The following is a 17,919-nucleotide window of genomic DNA, read 5'->3' on the forward strand; positions in this document are numbered from 1 at the left end:
GAAAGAAGCTAAGTGTGGCAGGATGTCAGTGAGAATGTAAATAGGTAGAATTAGAAAGACACAAGGTAAGGCAGAGAGGTGAAGCAGAGGGGGGAGGAGGAGGGGGAAGAGAGCAGGGAAAAAAAGGCTGAAGGGAGGCAGTGCAGTGATAGAGTACGAGGTAGAAGTGATAAAGTACAAGGTAGCCTCTTTCCTACCTTGTACTCTATCACTGCACTGCCTCCCTTCAGCCTTTTTTCCCCTGCTCTCCTTCACCTCTCTGCCTCACCTTTTCTGTTTCAAATTCTACCTATTTACATTTTCACTGATACCCTGCCACACTTTTAGCTTATTTCATTTCTTGGAGTCTCAGAACAGCAGAGACTCCCCATGCCTGAAGGGTGACTGCACCTGAAAGCTTGCCAAGAACTTTTTTCCAACTACTCAGTTGGTCTAATAAAAGATATCACGTCTACTCAAAGAACCTTGCCTGCCTATGTGCATAGACCAACACGGCTACAACTAAAAACCCTACACCTTAGTGTAACACAAGCTAGGTAACGTGAATCAGGAATAATCCTGCCCTGGAGTGGTAAAATTTTGAGTGCCTAATGAGTACTTAAAACTAGTTTCAGCTGTTAATGTGTGGAAAATCCAGGTGTTAAGTTGCTCAAAATTACTGTGTAACAAGGCCCTCATTGTTCACATACCCATCTTCTGTCTTTTCATCTGTTGCTCTCACTTTTTTATAATTGCTATTACATTTGAATGAATTAAATGATTATGAAAACAAAATGGATGTCAGTGTGCAAGCATTCTATTATAGTTCTGTCAAAACTTGAACTGGTTCCAGCACTAGGTTTCTGGGTTGTTCTGCTAATACACTTCAACCTTGGTCTTCATTTCTTTGGAGCAGAGATGGCCCACTGTACTCAAATGTGCAACAGTTCTGTGATCTGGCTGACATCAAACTCCTTTTACCTGTGGCCTATGCCAGATATGTTGTGGTGCATGGTTAGTCTAATCAATGACTGGTCCTTCTAGTCACCACCCCTCATCTTTTGATAGTTATCTTGTTCAGAAAGACTTAAGCTTCTACTGTGAATATTTCTGTACATTCTACAGTTAAGTAATGGAGATAGTCTGCTGGTGTGAGTTGATAGCACTCCATTAACTTCAGTGATTTACTGTCAGTTTACACCAAATTTGTCCCAAGGTTTTCAGATGCTGGTGCCACTAGCAGTCAGTTCCTTGTTTGGCTTGTAGGGGAAAGCACCTGAACCTCCCTGGTACTGTTGTATCTGGTTCCAAAGAACTACTTGATTATACAAGTACTAAATTAAATGTATAGTAACCACTGCGTATTAATGATGTGTAGACATGCCCAGTATGTAATATAAAGTATGGTGTCCTGCACTGTCTTACCCCCTAGTGTTGGCTGTTCTCTTCGCTATACCTCAACCTTTCTAGTCCAACTGACAAAGTCCTCTAGGCATATCAGAGCAGTACTCTCTTTCCAAGTTCTCTGAATTTTGGATGATGACATGCAAGTGGAACATTTTCAGGGTCTTCTGACTTATGCCAGCATAAAATAGCTCTCAAAAAGCCACTCTCCTGATCCTTCCCACAACCTCCTGGCTCCAGAATATCCTCTGCACCACACAGACTGGAAATACCTGACATAGAGGTGGCCCTACATTAAAACAGGGGAATCATGAGGTGCTGGCTAAAGCATCTGTGGCCAAGCAATGTAAGCAGGACTTAACATAAACTGAGGGCCATGCCCTTAGTATATAGAATACACCAATTTATACTTGCTTCAACTTCCTAACATGAAACTTCTACCACCATTTATATCATTCATGACTTAGGTCCCTCTTGTCCAAAGCTGGCCTCCATTTCTCACATCACAAAACTATTATACAATTGGGTATGCTTGGCAATCCTGATTTACAGTACCTGCAGGGAGAGGACAAGGAACATTGTTTCTTATTCTTGACTTGCACTAATAAAGCTGTGGAACCAGCCTGGAGATACTGGAGGGGTCAGCAATGAACATCAATGATGGAACCATGCATGGTAAACTTACAACATTCCTGGCTTACAATTATTTCATCATATTTATGAGCACTGAATATGTTTAAATAAAGACTTATAAATGCCTATGACACATTTGAGTCACTAAGCTTTTGTTGTCTGTGTTGTGTGTTGAATAACTGCCTGTTCAGTGTATATTTGAAATGGCATAGGCTAAAATCCCTTCTCCTATAGCAGTGCCTTAGAGCGCAGAAAAGATTTAATTCAAAGACAGAGCTGGGGGGAAGAAAAGTCCCTCTATTACAAGCTGGAGATTACTATAAAGGGCACAAAGTAGAACAAGCTTGAGCCTTAGGTAAGGCACAGACTCTTGGGGAAGGAGAAAGGACTAGCCACTGCACATGCATGTCCTTTTATCATTGGTTAAGAATTGGAACAATGGGTTTAAAGGTCTTTGGTTCTGCACAATACAAGGATACAATAAAAAGAAATCTGAGCAGTTTCTATTATTTCAATAGAATTACACTGCTTATGGATTTTATTTAAATGGTAGTTTGTTCATTTTTACTAGATGTCACACACAGGATGAATTTATATACAGCATTATGTCAACCACATAATCAGTTGGCTTAATTTTGTAAGCTCTTCTCCCCCAATTCTCAGGCACTATGGACATCAGTATTATGTCGTCATCCTGCAGATGGGACAATTGCACCACTGACCTCTTGGCCATACATGTCACTTCTCACTCCAGTCTACAAGGCAGATAGCTCTTGTGCTGTTCTGTAGCCTATGCAAATTCTTCCACTGCCAAGAATAATATCGCACATATGATTTGCAGTAGGAACCCCAAAAGGTAAAACATCAGATGAGAGCTTTGTAACTGGAAAAAGTTCCTTAAGTCTTCAAAGGTATAGATTCTTACTCCTGCAAAAGGTGGGCTAACAGAACGTGCTTGTCTCAGAACTGAAGAAAATAGAATATCAAGTTCAAGTTATTATAATGCATGTCACAGAGAATAGAGAAAAGCAAACGTGCTTGATAGATTGCACATGATTAGAACAAGAGCCGTAGGCATAGAAATCTATCTATTAAATATCATTCTTCCTTTAGTCCCAGTAATAAAACTATCAAACCTTACAGTAAACGTCATTTGTTACACGAATGACCCATGTGCCTCATCCTGTGAGGTTTTTCACGTGTCAAGCCAAATCATCATGAAACACTAGCAGCTAAATGTGCCTGGTCAGATGGATAGGTAGCTGTCCTTCACACATTCATGTTCTGCTTATTGGCAGTCACAGAATATAGAAGCTACCAACACTGGTATTAGTACACAGACTTAAAATGCGTGTTCCCTAAGGGAAGACAATATGGATTTTTATTTATTTTTATATATATATGTGTGTGTGTATATATATATATATATATATAAAAACAAGCTGTGAGTTTGTGGAATACTAAATGTGTCAGAGAGAAGCATGTCTATTACTGCATGAGTGGGCGTATTATATCAAGGAGGAAGAGATCAACCCAAATTTTCTGTCAGTGCATAGTGACCCCTGATTGATTTTCTTTTTTGTTTATTGCAAGTTTTTTCCTGCTAAGGCAATCTGTTCCTTCCTTCTGTTTTTGGTACATCTCTCATTTCTGCAGAGAGCTCCATGAATAAGATTCCCAGTGTTTTTATCCTTCCCCTGAGCTGGCGAGGCATATTCACAGTGGACATACTTCCTTTCCCCATGTCTGCCTTCTGGAGCTGATGATCCGGCCTCCTGAAAAATCTCAGGCCAAAATGGCCCTGGGCATTTGGGCCTTGAATTCTGGTCCACTGCGTGCACCAAGCATACTGGACCATACTGGATTTCTTTGAGCAGAGAGAGATGTAGTTAGCTGAGTTAGAAAGCAGGGTAGAATGGCACCTTACAGACTACAAATCAGTGTAATCATGGAACACAGAGCAGAGAAAGCACCCCATTGATGCTGAAAAGATAGAAATAACTCTTGTGACCTCAGCATTGCCAAGCAGCAGCATTTAGGGCACAAAAGAAAGCAGTTGCTGGGAGCAGCTGTGTTCACGATCATTGAAGCACCTAGTAGACACTACTTCTGCATTGCCCTGAGCACCTAGCTGTGTCATTACACTGATGTTGCTAAGTCTCATGATACTTGGTGTTTCTTCTAAAAGACCTAGCTCTGGAAGCAAAAAGATAACAAGGGAATCTCAGTTTTCATTTTTAACACAGTAAATTTCTAGCCCTTGTGCTTGTGAAGAAAAGCTTGAAAATGTGACCAAACAGCACCCTAGAGGCTCTGAAACCAAAGAAAAAAAACTTAAAAAATAAATTCTCAGAATTTCCCCCAGGAGATGCACCAAATTTCTATTCGGTGTTGGGCCTCCAGCCTCTAGGTTTTTTTTTTCCCCAGAGGGTAGAAAAAGAAACAGAACACGTGCAGGTCTTTTCAAAATGTTCACCATTTTTTGTGATGCAGCACATAATGCCAAATTCTATCCAGGCAAGAATGACTAAGCAAAAGCAAAAGGGCAAGTATAAAGGAAAAGGCTTCTATCTAGATACATATTATCCAGCCAACTTGGCTGACCACTGTGAGGATGATTAAGTATTTTTCATAGCCCCACAAACTAAAGTTAGTCTCATCTCCTTGTTTTACCTCCAAATCAAAATTGTTACTATTTACTTCCAATCATGTTTTTAGATTTTTCTGTTGTTCCTCCAAATGACCTCACACTATACCGCCTTTTTACCAGTGTATGTTGGCATCTCTTGTGAACTCAAACACTTCCACTCAGTACAGACTAGTTATACAGCAGCTCAGTAAGAATCAGAAGTGCCAACTACCCCCATATTTCTTACCAGCTACGGCTAACAAATGGGATTCTTTATCATTGCAGCTTCAAAGCCTCTGCAGTGGAAAAGGGAGGAAGCACATGATGCAATAATCAGGAATAGGAAATCTTAAACAGACATAATCTCCACAGGGACTTCTTCAAAGAGAAAATCTATTTCATTTGTGGAACAACTCTATGATGAGCTATGTACTGTAGCCTAACCATTAAACACTTATACAAGTCTTGCAGAAACTAACAGATGTTCTTTTTGTGAGTGAAGACAAGTGCCATTCGGCCTTTTTAGATACCTATAAAAATTCAGATAATTTTAAGCTATTTTAATAGGTGCCTGACAATTTTATTAATGCACTCAGTCACTCTATGGCCCCGTTCCTTCATAAAATGACTGACTGATACTGTGGATTTGCACATACACGGAGGTGCAAGTAAGTAATGCCTTCTGATTAATAAAAAAAAATGAAAACCTGTATGGACCAGAAAAAACAGAATGATGCTTGCAGGATTTCACATGAGCAATATCTCACCTTGCAGAGGCCTGGTCTCAAAACAGTGGGGGAAAACCTTTAACAATTTATGGTGTATAAACTGGCAGATTGGACTTCAGTTTTTTTGAGAAAGCCCTGGTTTTTTTTTGAAACCCCTGGTTCCAATCCTGGCTGAGGTCATAGGTGTCAATATATTTTCATTTTTAGCTCCAAGTGGATCACTGACTTCATCACAAGTCATCAATATGCATATCCTTAGAGCTTTTGTAAAACAAAGGACTAGGATCAGCTCAGGTCACCAAAGGCCTTGTCACATGTTACACTTAAGAGGTGTTTTTAGATTGCAGTAAGTATTATTATGAGTTAGAAAGTTTTCAGAGCTGTCACACAGTAATACTTACTATGGTCAAAATAAAATGTGCTAAACACTAAAGCCATTGAAGACTCCAGTATGCTGTGCGTGCTGGGACCAACAAACAAGTGTCACTTGTCGGTCCCAGCACTCGCACTGAAAAGGAGCCCGTTCTGGTATGGTGAGGGGAGCTGGGACCAACACGCAGGTGGTTGTCCATCCTAGCACCCCCACCGCACTAGAGTCTCCTGCTTGTCTTATCGCTGTGGAATAGTCGGACCTTAGCTAAAGACATGTTACGTATACAATGTGGAGATGCTTCTTTCCAGAAAAGTACTAACTTTGCTCAGCTGTGATGGCGTGTTTTACTGCTTGAATGCTTGCATGCTACTGTTTGAAGGGCAGTAAATATGTCTCAGATGTAATGTGTGACAAGACCCTAAGACAAAGCTGCTCTGGCAGAGTCATGATGACGGAAATTTAAATAACACTTGCATACACTCATGCCTGACTCTAGCTGGCCTTGCAGTCCCACACTTCGTGGTGCACTAAATTTGCACAAAAATTTAAAAAAAGACTGCCAGCATTTGATATATAAACTGAACAGAGAACATTTCCTATAGGAATATTCCTAAGCCACCTACACAGGAAATAACAGGGAGGTTCTTGGTTCACCAAAAGAAGCTGAAAAATGGCTTCTGTTCAGATTGTTACCTCAGGCATTCTGCAGAGCAATATGCCAAGGCACCAACATGTTGAGTGTTTATAAATTTAAAGCCTGGGATTGACTATGTGCCAATCCCTCTTCAGCTGTGGGCACTTGATTCTGCATCCAAATTGCTCCTGACCTTTTCTGGTATTTATGATGTCAGTACGGATTTTTATCACTGTTTGAGCGCTTGACACAAAGCAAACAGGTTCTATACCCTGTGTTTATCCATACAAGGTTGAAGTACTAGGATTTCAGTCCCTTTTCTCAATCTGTCCATTTTCCTCCTTGGTTAATAGGGGACAGGTATGCACATCTTAATCCTAACACATGTAATGTAGACACTGTAGGTGGCTTACCATGCATATGGAATTACAAAAAAGTATTTTACTAACCATTGACAATTGATCTGAACTGTTTCCACATATTTACTGTAAAAGGCAAGTGGCCAGTTGGATTAAGGGGCTGATAAATATTCATGGAACATCAAAGCTCAATATATCCTCTAAGTCTGGTATGCCTTAAAGAAACCTACAACCCTTGGTATGCAAGCAACAGCATTCACCCTGGAGTGCTCAACACTGACTTCTGGAATTGTTCGGTTCTCACTAATGGTTCTGAATTGTTACTTATACATAGGCTGACCATAAGGAAATCCCAAACACTGCCTTCCCCCTTTCCTTTTCAAAATTTAGCAGGGGCAGGGTGGCATGCCAGGTAGGCAGTGGTGCCTGCCTGCCCAACTGCAAGGTGCTCTACGCTGCTCTTACTCCTGGACAGACTGCGCCCTGCACCCCCGCATTTCCAGGACACCTATTATAATTCGCAACAGCCTCTGAAATCTGGGACTGTCTCAGCTAAACCAGGACATGGTCACCCTACTTATACATGGCAATAGCCAGGGAAAACAAGTAATTGTAACAAGGGTCAGCTGCCAGGAGGCAATCAGGACTTCCTAAGTCTGTTACTATGTGGAAATGCTAAATCATCAGGGGCAGCAGCACAGATGTAAGCATGGTCTGTGAAAGGCTTCTTAACCAGAATCTGTTAGTTTTGCCTGGCCTTGATAGTTGCTGAAGGAGAACGTTTCTGTCTGAGCAGAGCACTCTCAGCACATGCTGGGCTACAACCTAATGAGACCGAAAGTAAACTGACTTGCCATGTCCGATAGAAACTTTAAGTCCAGGTGCCTCAAAGATAGCAGTAAGTACCTTTAACTCAGTGAATTCCCAAGAGGCATGGAGGTGGGAACAGAAAGAAAGTGAAGATAAAATAAAAGAATGTAGAAGAAGAAAAAAACTGTCTACACTCTCCTAAAAAGAGAAAACATGGAAACCAATCAACATGATTAAATATGCAAGTGATAAGAAGCAGGAATAAGTAGGACTGTACAAACATCCACTGAAAATGAGCTAAAAAAAAGAAGATGAAAGTGGAGGTTTGGGAAGGTTGGGAAGCACAGCTGGGATGGGAGGGATGCTTTCCTGGTTGCGAGGCAGGGAGGCAGAGCAGAGTAGATGGGGTGGAGTGGAGATTTTAATATTTGGAGGTATCATATGGGAGTCTGTTTTTTATTTTGTACCTTGTGGGTTTTATTGTGAGCAATTGCCCTGAGCCTTCCTTGGATAGCACAGAATATACATCTAATAAATAATTGCAATAGGAACTATTAATATTTACGCAGGCTAGAAATAGTTTTTAAAGGTGGTTTTAATATTCTTTGTCATTCACACCAACTGACAAAGTCTAGTAGAAGAAGCTACTTCTGACGGACCAGTTTTTGGGCAAGTCTACATGAGACGCTTAATGCACACTGGACTAATTCTACTGCGCATTAGTGTAGCCGGCAAAAACCGTGCTAATGGGCAGCAAATTTAGTCCAATGCATATTAACTGTCACACAGAAAACATTCATCTGTGATAATGTGCAGAAGTGTCAATTATGGAGCATTAATGAATATGTAGATGCACCCTTTAAAAAAAAACAAAAACCATGTTCACATGACAACAGTCAGAAGTGGTATCATGTTCAGGGCTCTAGAATGGAAATCAGGAGATCTGATTTCACTTCCCAGCTCAGACACTGATTCCTTTGTATGATATTGTGAAAGTTATTTAATCTGTTCCTTACCTTTCCCTCTATAAAGCAAGAGTATTACCATTTCCTAAGCCTATTTAAACTTAAGGCTCTTCAGGCTCTCTCTTAACATGTGTCTGTAAAGTGCCTTGCATAGTGAGGTCCTGATGGGTGCTTTTCAGTGAAATACAAATAATAGAGTCAGAACCAAAATTGATCCACGTTGCCATTTAAACCAGGGATTTGTGAAATCCGTGTTTACTGGATAAACACTAAATCCAAAGCATGAAGGGTAAAATAAAACATCTTTCTATGCTAAGACAATTGAGGATTTAAAAATAAAATAAAATCATTAGCTGAGGTGGACTTTTAATAGTTCTAAGACTGATGGCAGAGAACATAGTTTAAGCTGGTTTTTTTCTTGGCAGAATTCACACATTTTTTGCAATAAATGTGAGTTGGTTATACTAGCCCTACCTGCCTGAAACATTTTATAGCACTTTATCCAGGAACGTGTATGTGTTCTGCAGCCTGTTTTTCTGCCCCTAAACTAGATACTTTCTCAAGTTTGGAACTGTCAAAATCCAGTGTGCGATGAATAGAAAACCTAACTTGTGTCAACTAAGCCAAAGAGAAAAGCCTATCATGGTGGCTGCAAACACCTGGCTTTGAAGTCAGTATTTGGTTTAAAATTATCCTAGAGGAAATAAAACGTGCAGCATGCTTGTCTGTCAGGGGGGGAGAGACTAAGGTAGAAATGTCAAACTCCAAGCTGACAAGCTAGAACTGGCCCTCTTCATATAAATTTGCAGCCCCCAATGGCACATTCAGATTATACAGAGTGAAAACCTTCATTTCAAAGTATTAGTAAATACATAGCCCTTATGGTTGCAGAGATAAACTTCTAAATGTCATATTTTCTTAAGAGACACTATTTCGGGCTAAGCAAGCTATGAATTCCTTTGGAAGCCTAATGCTGCCACTTCAAGGAAGAGCTTTTCACACAAGTGAAACTGACATATGTATATTAGTAATTTGTGCCCCAACTACACAGTGCTTTGAGTCCTGCTTGGCAATGTCATGTACAGAAAAGTAAGCAAGCAAAGGGCTACAACAAGAACAATTCTTGCATCACCACCATCCCGTCCCAACTGAATGATGCAGAATGCAACACTAACTTTACCAACAAAAATATCAGTTTCTATAAAAGGCAGGGGCAGGCAATTATTTCGGGCAAAGGGCTGCTTACTGAGTTTTGGCAAGCCACCGAGGGTCACATGATAGGCAACCAGGAGTGGATAAATACTAATTTTCTACATTTTTTAGGGGCCCCATGGGCTGGATAGAATGGCCTGGCGGGCTGCATTTTGGCCACCTCCTATATAAGGGCTATAACTTTGATTTCCATACATTATCATTAGTAGGGGACTCTTCCTGGGCCACGGGTATCAGAATACCCCTAATTTCACGGCCTTGGCTCAGAGGCCCAAATTCAAAACAAAACAAAACAAAAAACAAAAAACCCTGTTAATTTGGATTGTTCCACATAACAGATTTTACAGGCCTACACTAAAAGACAACCCTGAACTCAAACCTCTTCTGAGTAGGATGTCCTAGGAAAACAAAGTTGGCCCCCTCAGCCCCTGTACACCATTATGATCTACTGGGAAAACTAGTGTTTCTGGGAATGTAAAGAATGACAGACTTTAGGTCTCTCTCACTCTCTTTCACTGTAGCTGGAAACTGGAAGAGGCAGTGCAGGAATGTCATATTTGTTATCCCCCAGCAGTCCACAGAAGGAAGCTCTGTCCCTTCCTCCTTCACCCACTGTGAAAATTCTTTGACTGCTCAAGCAAGATCAGACACAAACAGATTTATAATGGCCAATTCCAGGCAACAATTCGGCATCTGAACATTTCTAGTACAGGGAGTCAACATTTCTAAAACTGCCCTCCAGGTTGAGTAGGATGTGGCGTCAGGCCCCCACAGAGGTGGTAGCTTCCTTTAACAGCAATATTATCACTCTTGTGTTAACTACTGTTGCAGGCAGCACAGCAGACTGCCCCAAAGCAGTCTTTTTAAAGTCACTGTGAGACCCCTAATGGGAAACCAGGGACGGGATTAAAGAGACCTAAAACACCAGTTTCTAAAAACCTATAAAAGGACACTTCAAGAACGGAAGAAATTCATGACTACATTAAAGAATCAAACATATCAGTGATCTGAGCATACTGGTTGACATCTCCCCTAGCATACTAACCTATCGGAAGAACCTATCGGAAGATAGAGTGGAAAAGAAAAGAAAAAAACCCAACAACCAACCAACCAACCAACTCAACAAGAACATCTGAATATGTGAACAGTGTGTATATGTATGTTTGTGAGAGGAGGGAAACTTGGTAACTTCCTTTAAGGGAGAAAAAATGAGAAAGTCCTGTGTTATTGAGTCCTGAAGTTTTTAACAGGAGTTGGGTGGCTAGCTCCCTTTCATAGTTCTTTTCTTAGAAGCATAAATATTTTACTTCCATTCCCAAATTTGCTAGCATCACTCCAACTATATTTCCCTCCTTTTCAGTGGTAACAACTAGAGGTTTCATTTTAAATGATCCATTTGCTTTTAAGAATAAAACTGTAAATGAATAATACTGTAAAAATATTTCCTCCAAATACCTTCCTTCTGACCACCTCAGTGCAAAGCCATAGGAAAAACATGACAAATTATGCCCATAATTTATACAGGCAACTATTATCATCTCTCCAGTAACATGAAAGAGAGGACCAGTAAGCACAGTACATGTATTCAAACACCACAAAGCTTAAGAGTGAACGTATTTAAAAATAAATCCCACAGTGCCCCTCCACTTGCCACCCCATGTTTAGTTAACAAAAGAGGCATTAAAAATGGCATCAGAATACCTTTGAACTTGTGAAAGACGGCCCATAGCTCAGCAATGTCAGTGGCAAAGGTTATGTCTGTGTCCAGGACAATGACTCGCTCAAGATTGGAAGGGAGAGTCTTTGTCAGAACCAGCTTCATCAGCCCATAAATCCCGGAGTAGTGTTTGTTGGGGATCCAGGACACTTCCGACTAATGGGAAAAAGGGAAAGGGAAGAAAGGGAAAGGGAGAAAAGGAGGTGTGTGGGAGGGAAAACAAGCTTAATTAGAAATACATTGCAAACACTATCTGCAATGCCAGTTTTAAGCTAACACCAGAAGAACGCTAAAATATTTTAAAGCTTGAATAAAAACCCAAGTTCTTTGAAGCATCAGCTTCACAGAGCGTATTGAGCATTAAATCAGCATTTCAAACCTTGGACAATCCTTTCCTGGGAGGGGTGGGTGTTTGTGTCTTGGTAAAATTAAAATACATCATTAAGCCAAAATCCCAGGTGTATTTTACACTGCCTTCAAAACAAAGTAATTCTACTTGCCATTCCCAGAAACTACTGTCTCTGAGTAGATGGAACAAAGGCTTTCCTTTTCTTTTCTCTCCCAAATCCCTTTTTCAAAAGTGACAGAGGTAACTAAGAAGTTTCATTAAGATTCATTGACTTTTTGTGAGTGTCAGCTTCCCAAATCCCTAAAGTTACTTTTGAAAATGAAACTTTTTAGAGAACTTCTGAAAATGTTATCTCAGGTTCACATCAGATGTTTCTCCAGTCTGGTGTCTGATAGAGAATACAATAAAACCCGCAAATCATTCCTAGGTTTTCACTCATTGAAGTTAATGGGAGTTTTGTCTGAGACACATAATTGCGGGAGGCTTCAGCATGAATGGATTTTTAGGATTTGGCCTGAAAAATCCAAATCCTCCTTTGGAGAAGTTAAAATGAGACAGATATACATAAAGCATATTTGTAACAGTGGGCAGAACTGTTCTTTTGTTTAGCAGCCTCATATCAAGTCATTGGCATTTATGAGTTGTTCTCTGATAAGTTATTTTTGCACAGAAAATCCTATTTCTCCAAATGCTGCCTCTTGTTCCCACAGCCCCCAAATTCTTTCTATACAAAATAGGTTCTTGAACTTGGCTTGGAATTTGGATCAGGAATGGCTAAGAATATAGCACCTTTCTTTTGTAATATAAAGCAATTGTTTGATTTATGCTATAACAAGGCCTCTGCTGATATAAACTGACCTAGTCCATTTCCTTTAAAACACGACACATTTTTCTTCTGTATTCTTTAAGTTTCTGCACCAGGGAAAGACCTTTCCCCCCAATGTTCATTTTTATTACAAAGATGGGAGATACCGTAGCAAACTTTCCCCTTTAGATTTTAAGGGAAGCCAAATTGTATGAACTCAAAATGGATTGCAAATGTGAGAAATATGAACAGCATAAAAAGAAAAATAAGTTTAAGGGACCTCAGCCTAGTTTCTGCATGCAGGCAACTTCACATGTCCTGCCATTTCCATATACACTTTAAGAACATAAGAGGAGTCATATTAGGTCATATCAGAAGTCCTTCTAAACCAGTATGATGTCTTTCACAGTGGTGGAGTGGATGCTAAAGGCAAGGGTTTTTATGGAGGTCCTATACAGACTTAACTCCTGCTGCATTCCCCCTATGGCTTTCAACATTCAGAAAGTAGATTTTTAGCACTGCCACTTGCACATGAAAAGTACAATGAACATGTGTAATATCCATATGCTCTCACAGGTGGTATTTCAACACTGAAAAGGCAATGTTTGCATATGTAAGTGACATGGCACAAAAAAAGGTAGTGACCCTGGTATAAACTGGTGTAAAAGAAATTCGAAGAAGACTTTTAAGGGGCAAGCCAGTACATATAAACAAATGCAAGCAGCATTTTAAAAATTAGCTTTTGTAGTCTACTTTTTTATCTAATGTTTTCTCTCTTGACCGCAGTTTATGGTGCATTACCTGTACTTAATAAACAAATCTAGTTTCTATCTTAATATCGTTAAGTTTGTAGGTACATAAATGAGCCTTAACTGCTCCTCAGAGCTTTTATTTTAAATATTTATTTGCATGGCAGTTATGTAGAACCTAGACATTAATTTGGGTTCAGATCCTAAACACTTAAAATATTTGTTGGTCCAGTAATTCTTTATGCATTGTGTAACTGGGATGAACCATTAACGCTACATTTACTAAAAGGGTATCTCCACCTTCGGCTCAGTCTCTGTATTTTACCCTGGAGCTATCACTTGAAGCACTAGTGGTAGGCTGGATGTGAAAATCAGCTCTCTACTCACCATAACAATAAAGGGTTAATACAGTCTTAAAGAGTCAGGCTTCCTTTAATGAACACAATAACATCTACCCCTATGTTATTAATTTTGGATGGCATGTCCCTAGTCTAATTAGTGAAAATGCAATATTGCATTAGAATACCTCCTAATATGCTTATGCAAATAAGCCTAATAACACAGGGGTTCAGAGGATTCATGGATATACAGAGACAAGCAGGAGAGGGAACAGGAGACCTCAAATACAAGAGTCACCTTCAAGGAGCAACTACTTTCTTTACATTTAGAATTCCATCCCATTCTTAACACTAGTACAGTGAGTCAATGAAGGGATAAGATCCTTGCTTGGTAATTCCATCAGATACGGCATTCAAAAGTGAAAACCCTGTAATCCTGAAATTTGGTGGCCTTTGAAAGCATCAGTTTGAAAATGACATCAGTAATCCAGAGTTCAAATGGTCCATTAGAGCTGGCTCACATGTTAAGAGTCATCTGCATGATTAGATATCTCCAAGTCTAACCCAACAATTAGTAATAAAGCTCATAAGTGCAATGTATCCAAAGCTCATCTTTCTCTGATACAGAGAATTTTCTGTGACAAAAAGGAGTCCAGATTAGTCCCCAGAATCATATATTTATGACTTCATCATTAATGAATAATTAAATTATTCCAAATGTATGCCAAAAAGACTTATTTCTGCTACCGAACATTATTATGTATTCTTGCTCACCCTCAATATATTTCATGTAGCCATACAAGAATAAAACAACATATTAATGGTGCAGACATATTCAAAAGATGGAGAAAAGTCAGAATTAACATGAATTAAACTTGCCTGAGAGCGATTTCATGTCAAATTATGTAACTGACAAGCTGTCCACAGCATTAAGATAATATCAAGGGATGAAAGTAAGCACTTTTTATTTGTAATATGTTTCTGTAGACCTTGAGATGTGATCTTAACATTACACGACTGACCTATTTATAGCATGTCTGACAATCATTTGTTTTATTTGTAGTATCTGAGCTAGTTCCACCACAGCAAGTATCTCTGGAAGAAACAGCACACAAAGGCAATCAGATGGACAGTAAATGAAGTGACTCGAAACAAAACAGGGTGGTATAGTCTGTAATTTATACAGTTCTCAGCTAAGAAGTTTCTGGGAAGAACAGGTTGGATATGTTACATAATTTCTGTAGCTACTAAGCTCCAGGTGTTAATAATAATCACAATAATACAGTCAGAAATAAGATGTGCAGATTCTTTCAGGTTTCCATCAGATTTTTTTGTAGTCTTTCCTTATTTTAAGATTCCATGAAAAGAAATAACATGTACTATCCCTTTCAGCTACAGATACAGAAACCTCTTATACATTATGCTGTGTGTAAAGTACAAGTGATTATTGTGATGAATGCAGTGAAGGTCCTTCAACAGTGGGAGCAACACTCTGTGCTGGAGTAAACTGGTACCTTTGATTTACCTGTAGTTTTTCCTATCCAAGCTAAAACCATAATATCTGGAAAGTAAGTTGGCTAAAATGTGATTGCTACCCACATCCTGTTTATTGCAGAGTAGAAATGCAGCACAGACAGCAATGGTGCCACACTTTTAGAAAATAAGTCTTGTGTGATATGCCGAGCCTAAGAGTAAACTATGCCCCTTCTCAAGGGTTCTCCACATTGTTAGCTCAGGAACGTTGTTGTTTCAGAATGACTCGCTCACAATGTGCTCTCTCCTATGTGCAAATGTGCAAATTTGTGCTGCTACTCTACGCTGCAGTGCACACCTGTACGCTTTGCAGCAGGACACGTTGTCCCGCTGCTTGATGTGCTGGCTGGGGCACAGGATGCTTCAGTGTTGGGCTAGCCAGCAGGCAGCCCCCCCCCGCTGAGGCATCCAGTGTCCCAGCCAGTGGGGAGCAGCATATGGAGACGGGAGAGCAGGCAGCTCCGCAGATGGCTGGGGTGCAGTGTGCCCCGAGGGGGAGGCTCCATGTGCTATAGTGCAGATGTTCTGCAGCATAGCTGCCATGTTGAGACGCACGTAGCCAGGGGAACAGCTAGCTCAGGGCTGCCTGCTCCCTCTTCTTGAGACACCCTGTGCCCCATGCAGTTGGGGAGCAGCTGGCTGGAGCAAAGGGTGCATCAGCGTTGGGGCTCCGTGGCATGCGGAGATGAGGGAGCAGGCAGCTTTGGGTTGCTTGCTTCCCTGTCTCTGTGTTTGCCCCGGTGTACACCACTTTTTTTTCAGGGTTTTGTTTTGTTTTTTGCTACTGGGAAATGCCAGTAGCAAATTTTGCCCTGGTATTGCAAATTAGCAGCGCCACACACAATTTAACGTGCAACGTGTGCAGTTTGTAGCACTGCAAAGAGGTCTGAAGGACCACAAACCACATATGCCTGCATGTCTGGATCTGGCCATGCAGCCTCATATTTTTTATTCTCATGCAGATGCTTGAACTTGGTTCCTATCCTTCTCCAGGGATCAGAAACCTTTTAGGTGCGCTGGGCCAAATTAACAGAGCTCAATCTGAAGGCAGGCTTCCAATTTAGCTGCTCCTCTACTGCCAAGTTGCTACTGATGTTGCAATTTCACAGGCAAGAGAAAATTGCTCAGCAGGCCAGAAAGGTTGCCAACCCCTGTTCTAGAACAGCATGCACAAGACTTCTAGCAAACCAGGTATTAAACGGTGGTTAGACTCTATGTTATCCAAGCTCAAAAAACTGTAGCAATGCTTGTTGAAATTCTTACTTTCTCCCCCAAAATTACCAACAGGAAAGAATCCATTCAGGTTTTTCTAGAAAAAGTCCCTCCTAATTTTGAAATGCTTCTTCTGCCATAAAGGCCAAGTTCCCTCACTGAAAGGCCTTCAGCAGGCTCTGATCCCCAGTATGTTCTGCGCTCAGCCAACTGAAACTACCACTAGCATGACAAAGAGAGGAATGGGGGCAATGACTAATGGGAGGAAACAAGGAAAATGAGGAGTTAACAACTAAATGAGATGACTAGAGGGAGCGGAGACTGAGAAGGGTGTCAGGAAACAAGCAGAGAATGTTAAGGCTTTATTATGAATGAGCCTAGATAGCTTGGATGAGGGAATGGGGGCAAGTTGTGAATATGAGTTCATTGTGAAATTGTGGAGCATGGAGGGACAGGTTTAATGTTTGCCAAACACCCATCTAAATATCATTACACTCCTGTTTAAAGTGGTAAAACCTATAAACATTAAAAAAAAACCCATTCATCCTTCTAGCTACCTCTTCCAACCTGAGTGACATGCTGCAAACACAATCTTGTTACGCTGGCTTCTCATCCCTCCCTGCCACGTATCGCTATCATTCAATTAATAGAAGAGTATGATAAAGTAAGTGAAATAATAGGATTTATTTACAATGCTTGTGTTGGATTATAGATAAACATGGCAGAGGAAGAAAATCCTAGCAGGCTTTGGGAGGATAAGAGAAATCACAATAAGGAGCTAACATTCAAGGACATAAAGAAACATCAAACTAAAAAGATGCCGAACTTCACAGGTTTCTTTTATCCCACCATCCAAGTCTTGACAACCGGAGCTAGAACTTCAGCAGGCAAACCTGCAGCCAGTATGGTGTTTATTGCTGGGTAGGGAAGGGACATAGCTGTACTTTTGAGCAAAGCACTCAGCCCTTCAGCTCATCAAACACGAGTCCGAGACTTCAGTTCCTTTCTGAGCAAAGCCTCTGCTGTTTCCCCCTCAGGAAAACCTCTATAATGCACATCCTAATTGCTGGAAAATGCACCAAGTTTCCTTGGTAACTGGATTGCAGCCGTGGAACTCTATCTAGTATGTTCACATTAAACCTCATACAATTGTGTACATGCTTTTTACATGTGATTTAAGAGGAATTCCTCTTTGTGGCGCAAAGGATCTATTGGTGTGCCTCCTATTGCACTGCCCATGGTGCTCCTTGTTTAAATATCATATAGCCTGGGATGTTTGTCTGGCCAATGCAGCTTCACCAGAGGTGCATCTCTCAACAAGAAACAAAGCCTTCATATGTATTCATCTTCTCGGCATATAAGCTGCACAGACAGGGTTTCTTGGTGCATGAACAATACAAACATAAATATACCACACTGCCTCTCAACCGATAAAATGCATTAACAGCACTAACAAGTTTTCTGTTTCACCAAAAAAAGAGACTTTCCCT

At 40.5% G+C, this 17,919-nt stretch overlaps 1 protein-coding gene across 4 annotated transcripts in view; it reads right to left on the reverse strand.

Moving 5' to 3' along the window:
- Window positions 1–17,919, reverse strand: part of LARGE1 (LARGE xylosyl- and glucuronyltransferase 1) — a 387,820-nt gene that overhangs the window by 167,072 nt on the left and 202,829 nt on the right. For all 4 annotated transcript variants that reach the window (XR_003095093.1, XR_003095092.1, XM_025209336.1 and 1 more), the window contains one exon: window positions 11,428–11,599. Coding sequence is in view for 2 of the 4 variants with exons in the window: in XM_025209336.1 (XP_025065121.1) it covers window positions 11,428–11,599 (172 nt within the window). In the remaining 2 variants the exon portion in view is untranslated. The remainder of the gene's footprint in view (window positions 1–11,427; window positions 11,600–17,919) is intronic.

Source organism: Alligator sinensis, unplaced genomic scaffold (genome assembly GCF_000455745.1).
Source record: "Alligator sinensis unplaced genomic scaffold, ASM45574v1 scaffold409_1, whole genome shotgun sequence".
Lineage (NCBI taxonomy): Eukaryota > Metazoa > Chordata > Crocodylia > Alligatoridae > Alligator > Alligator sinensis.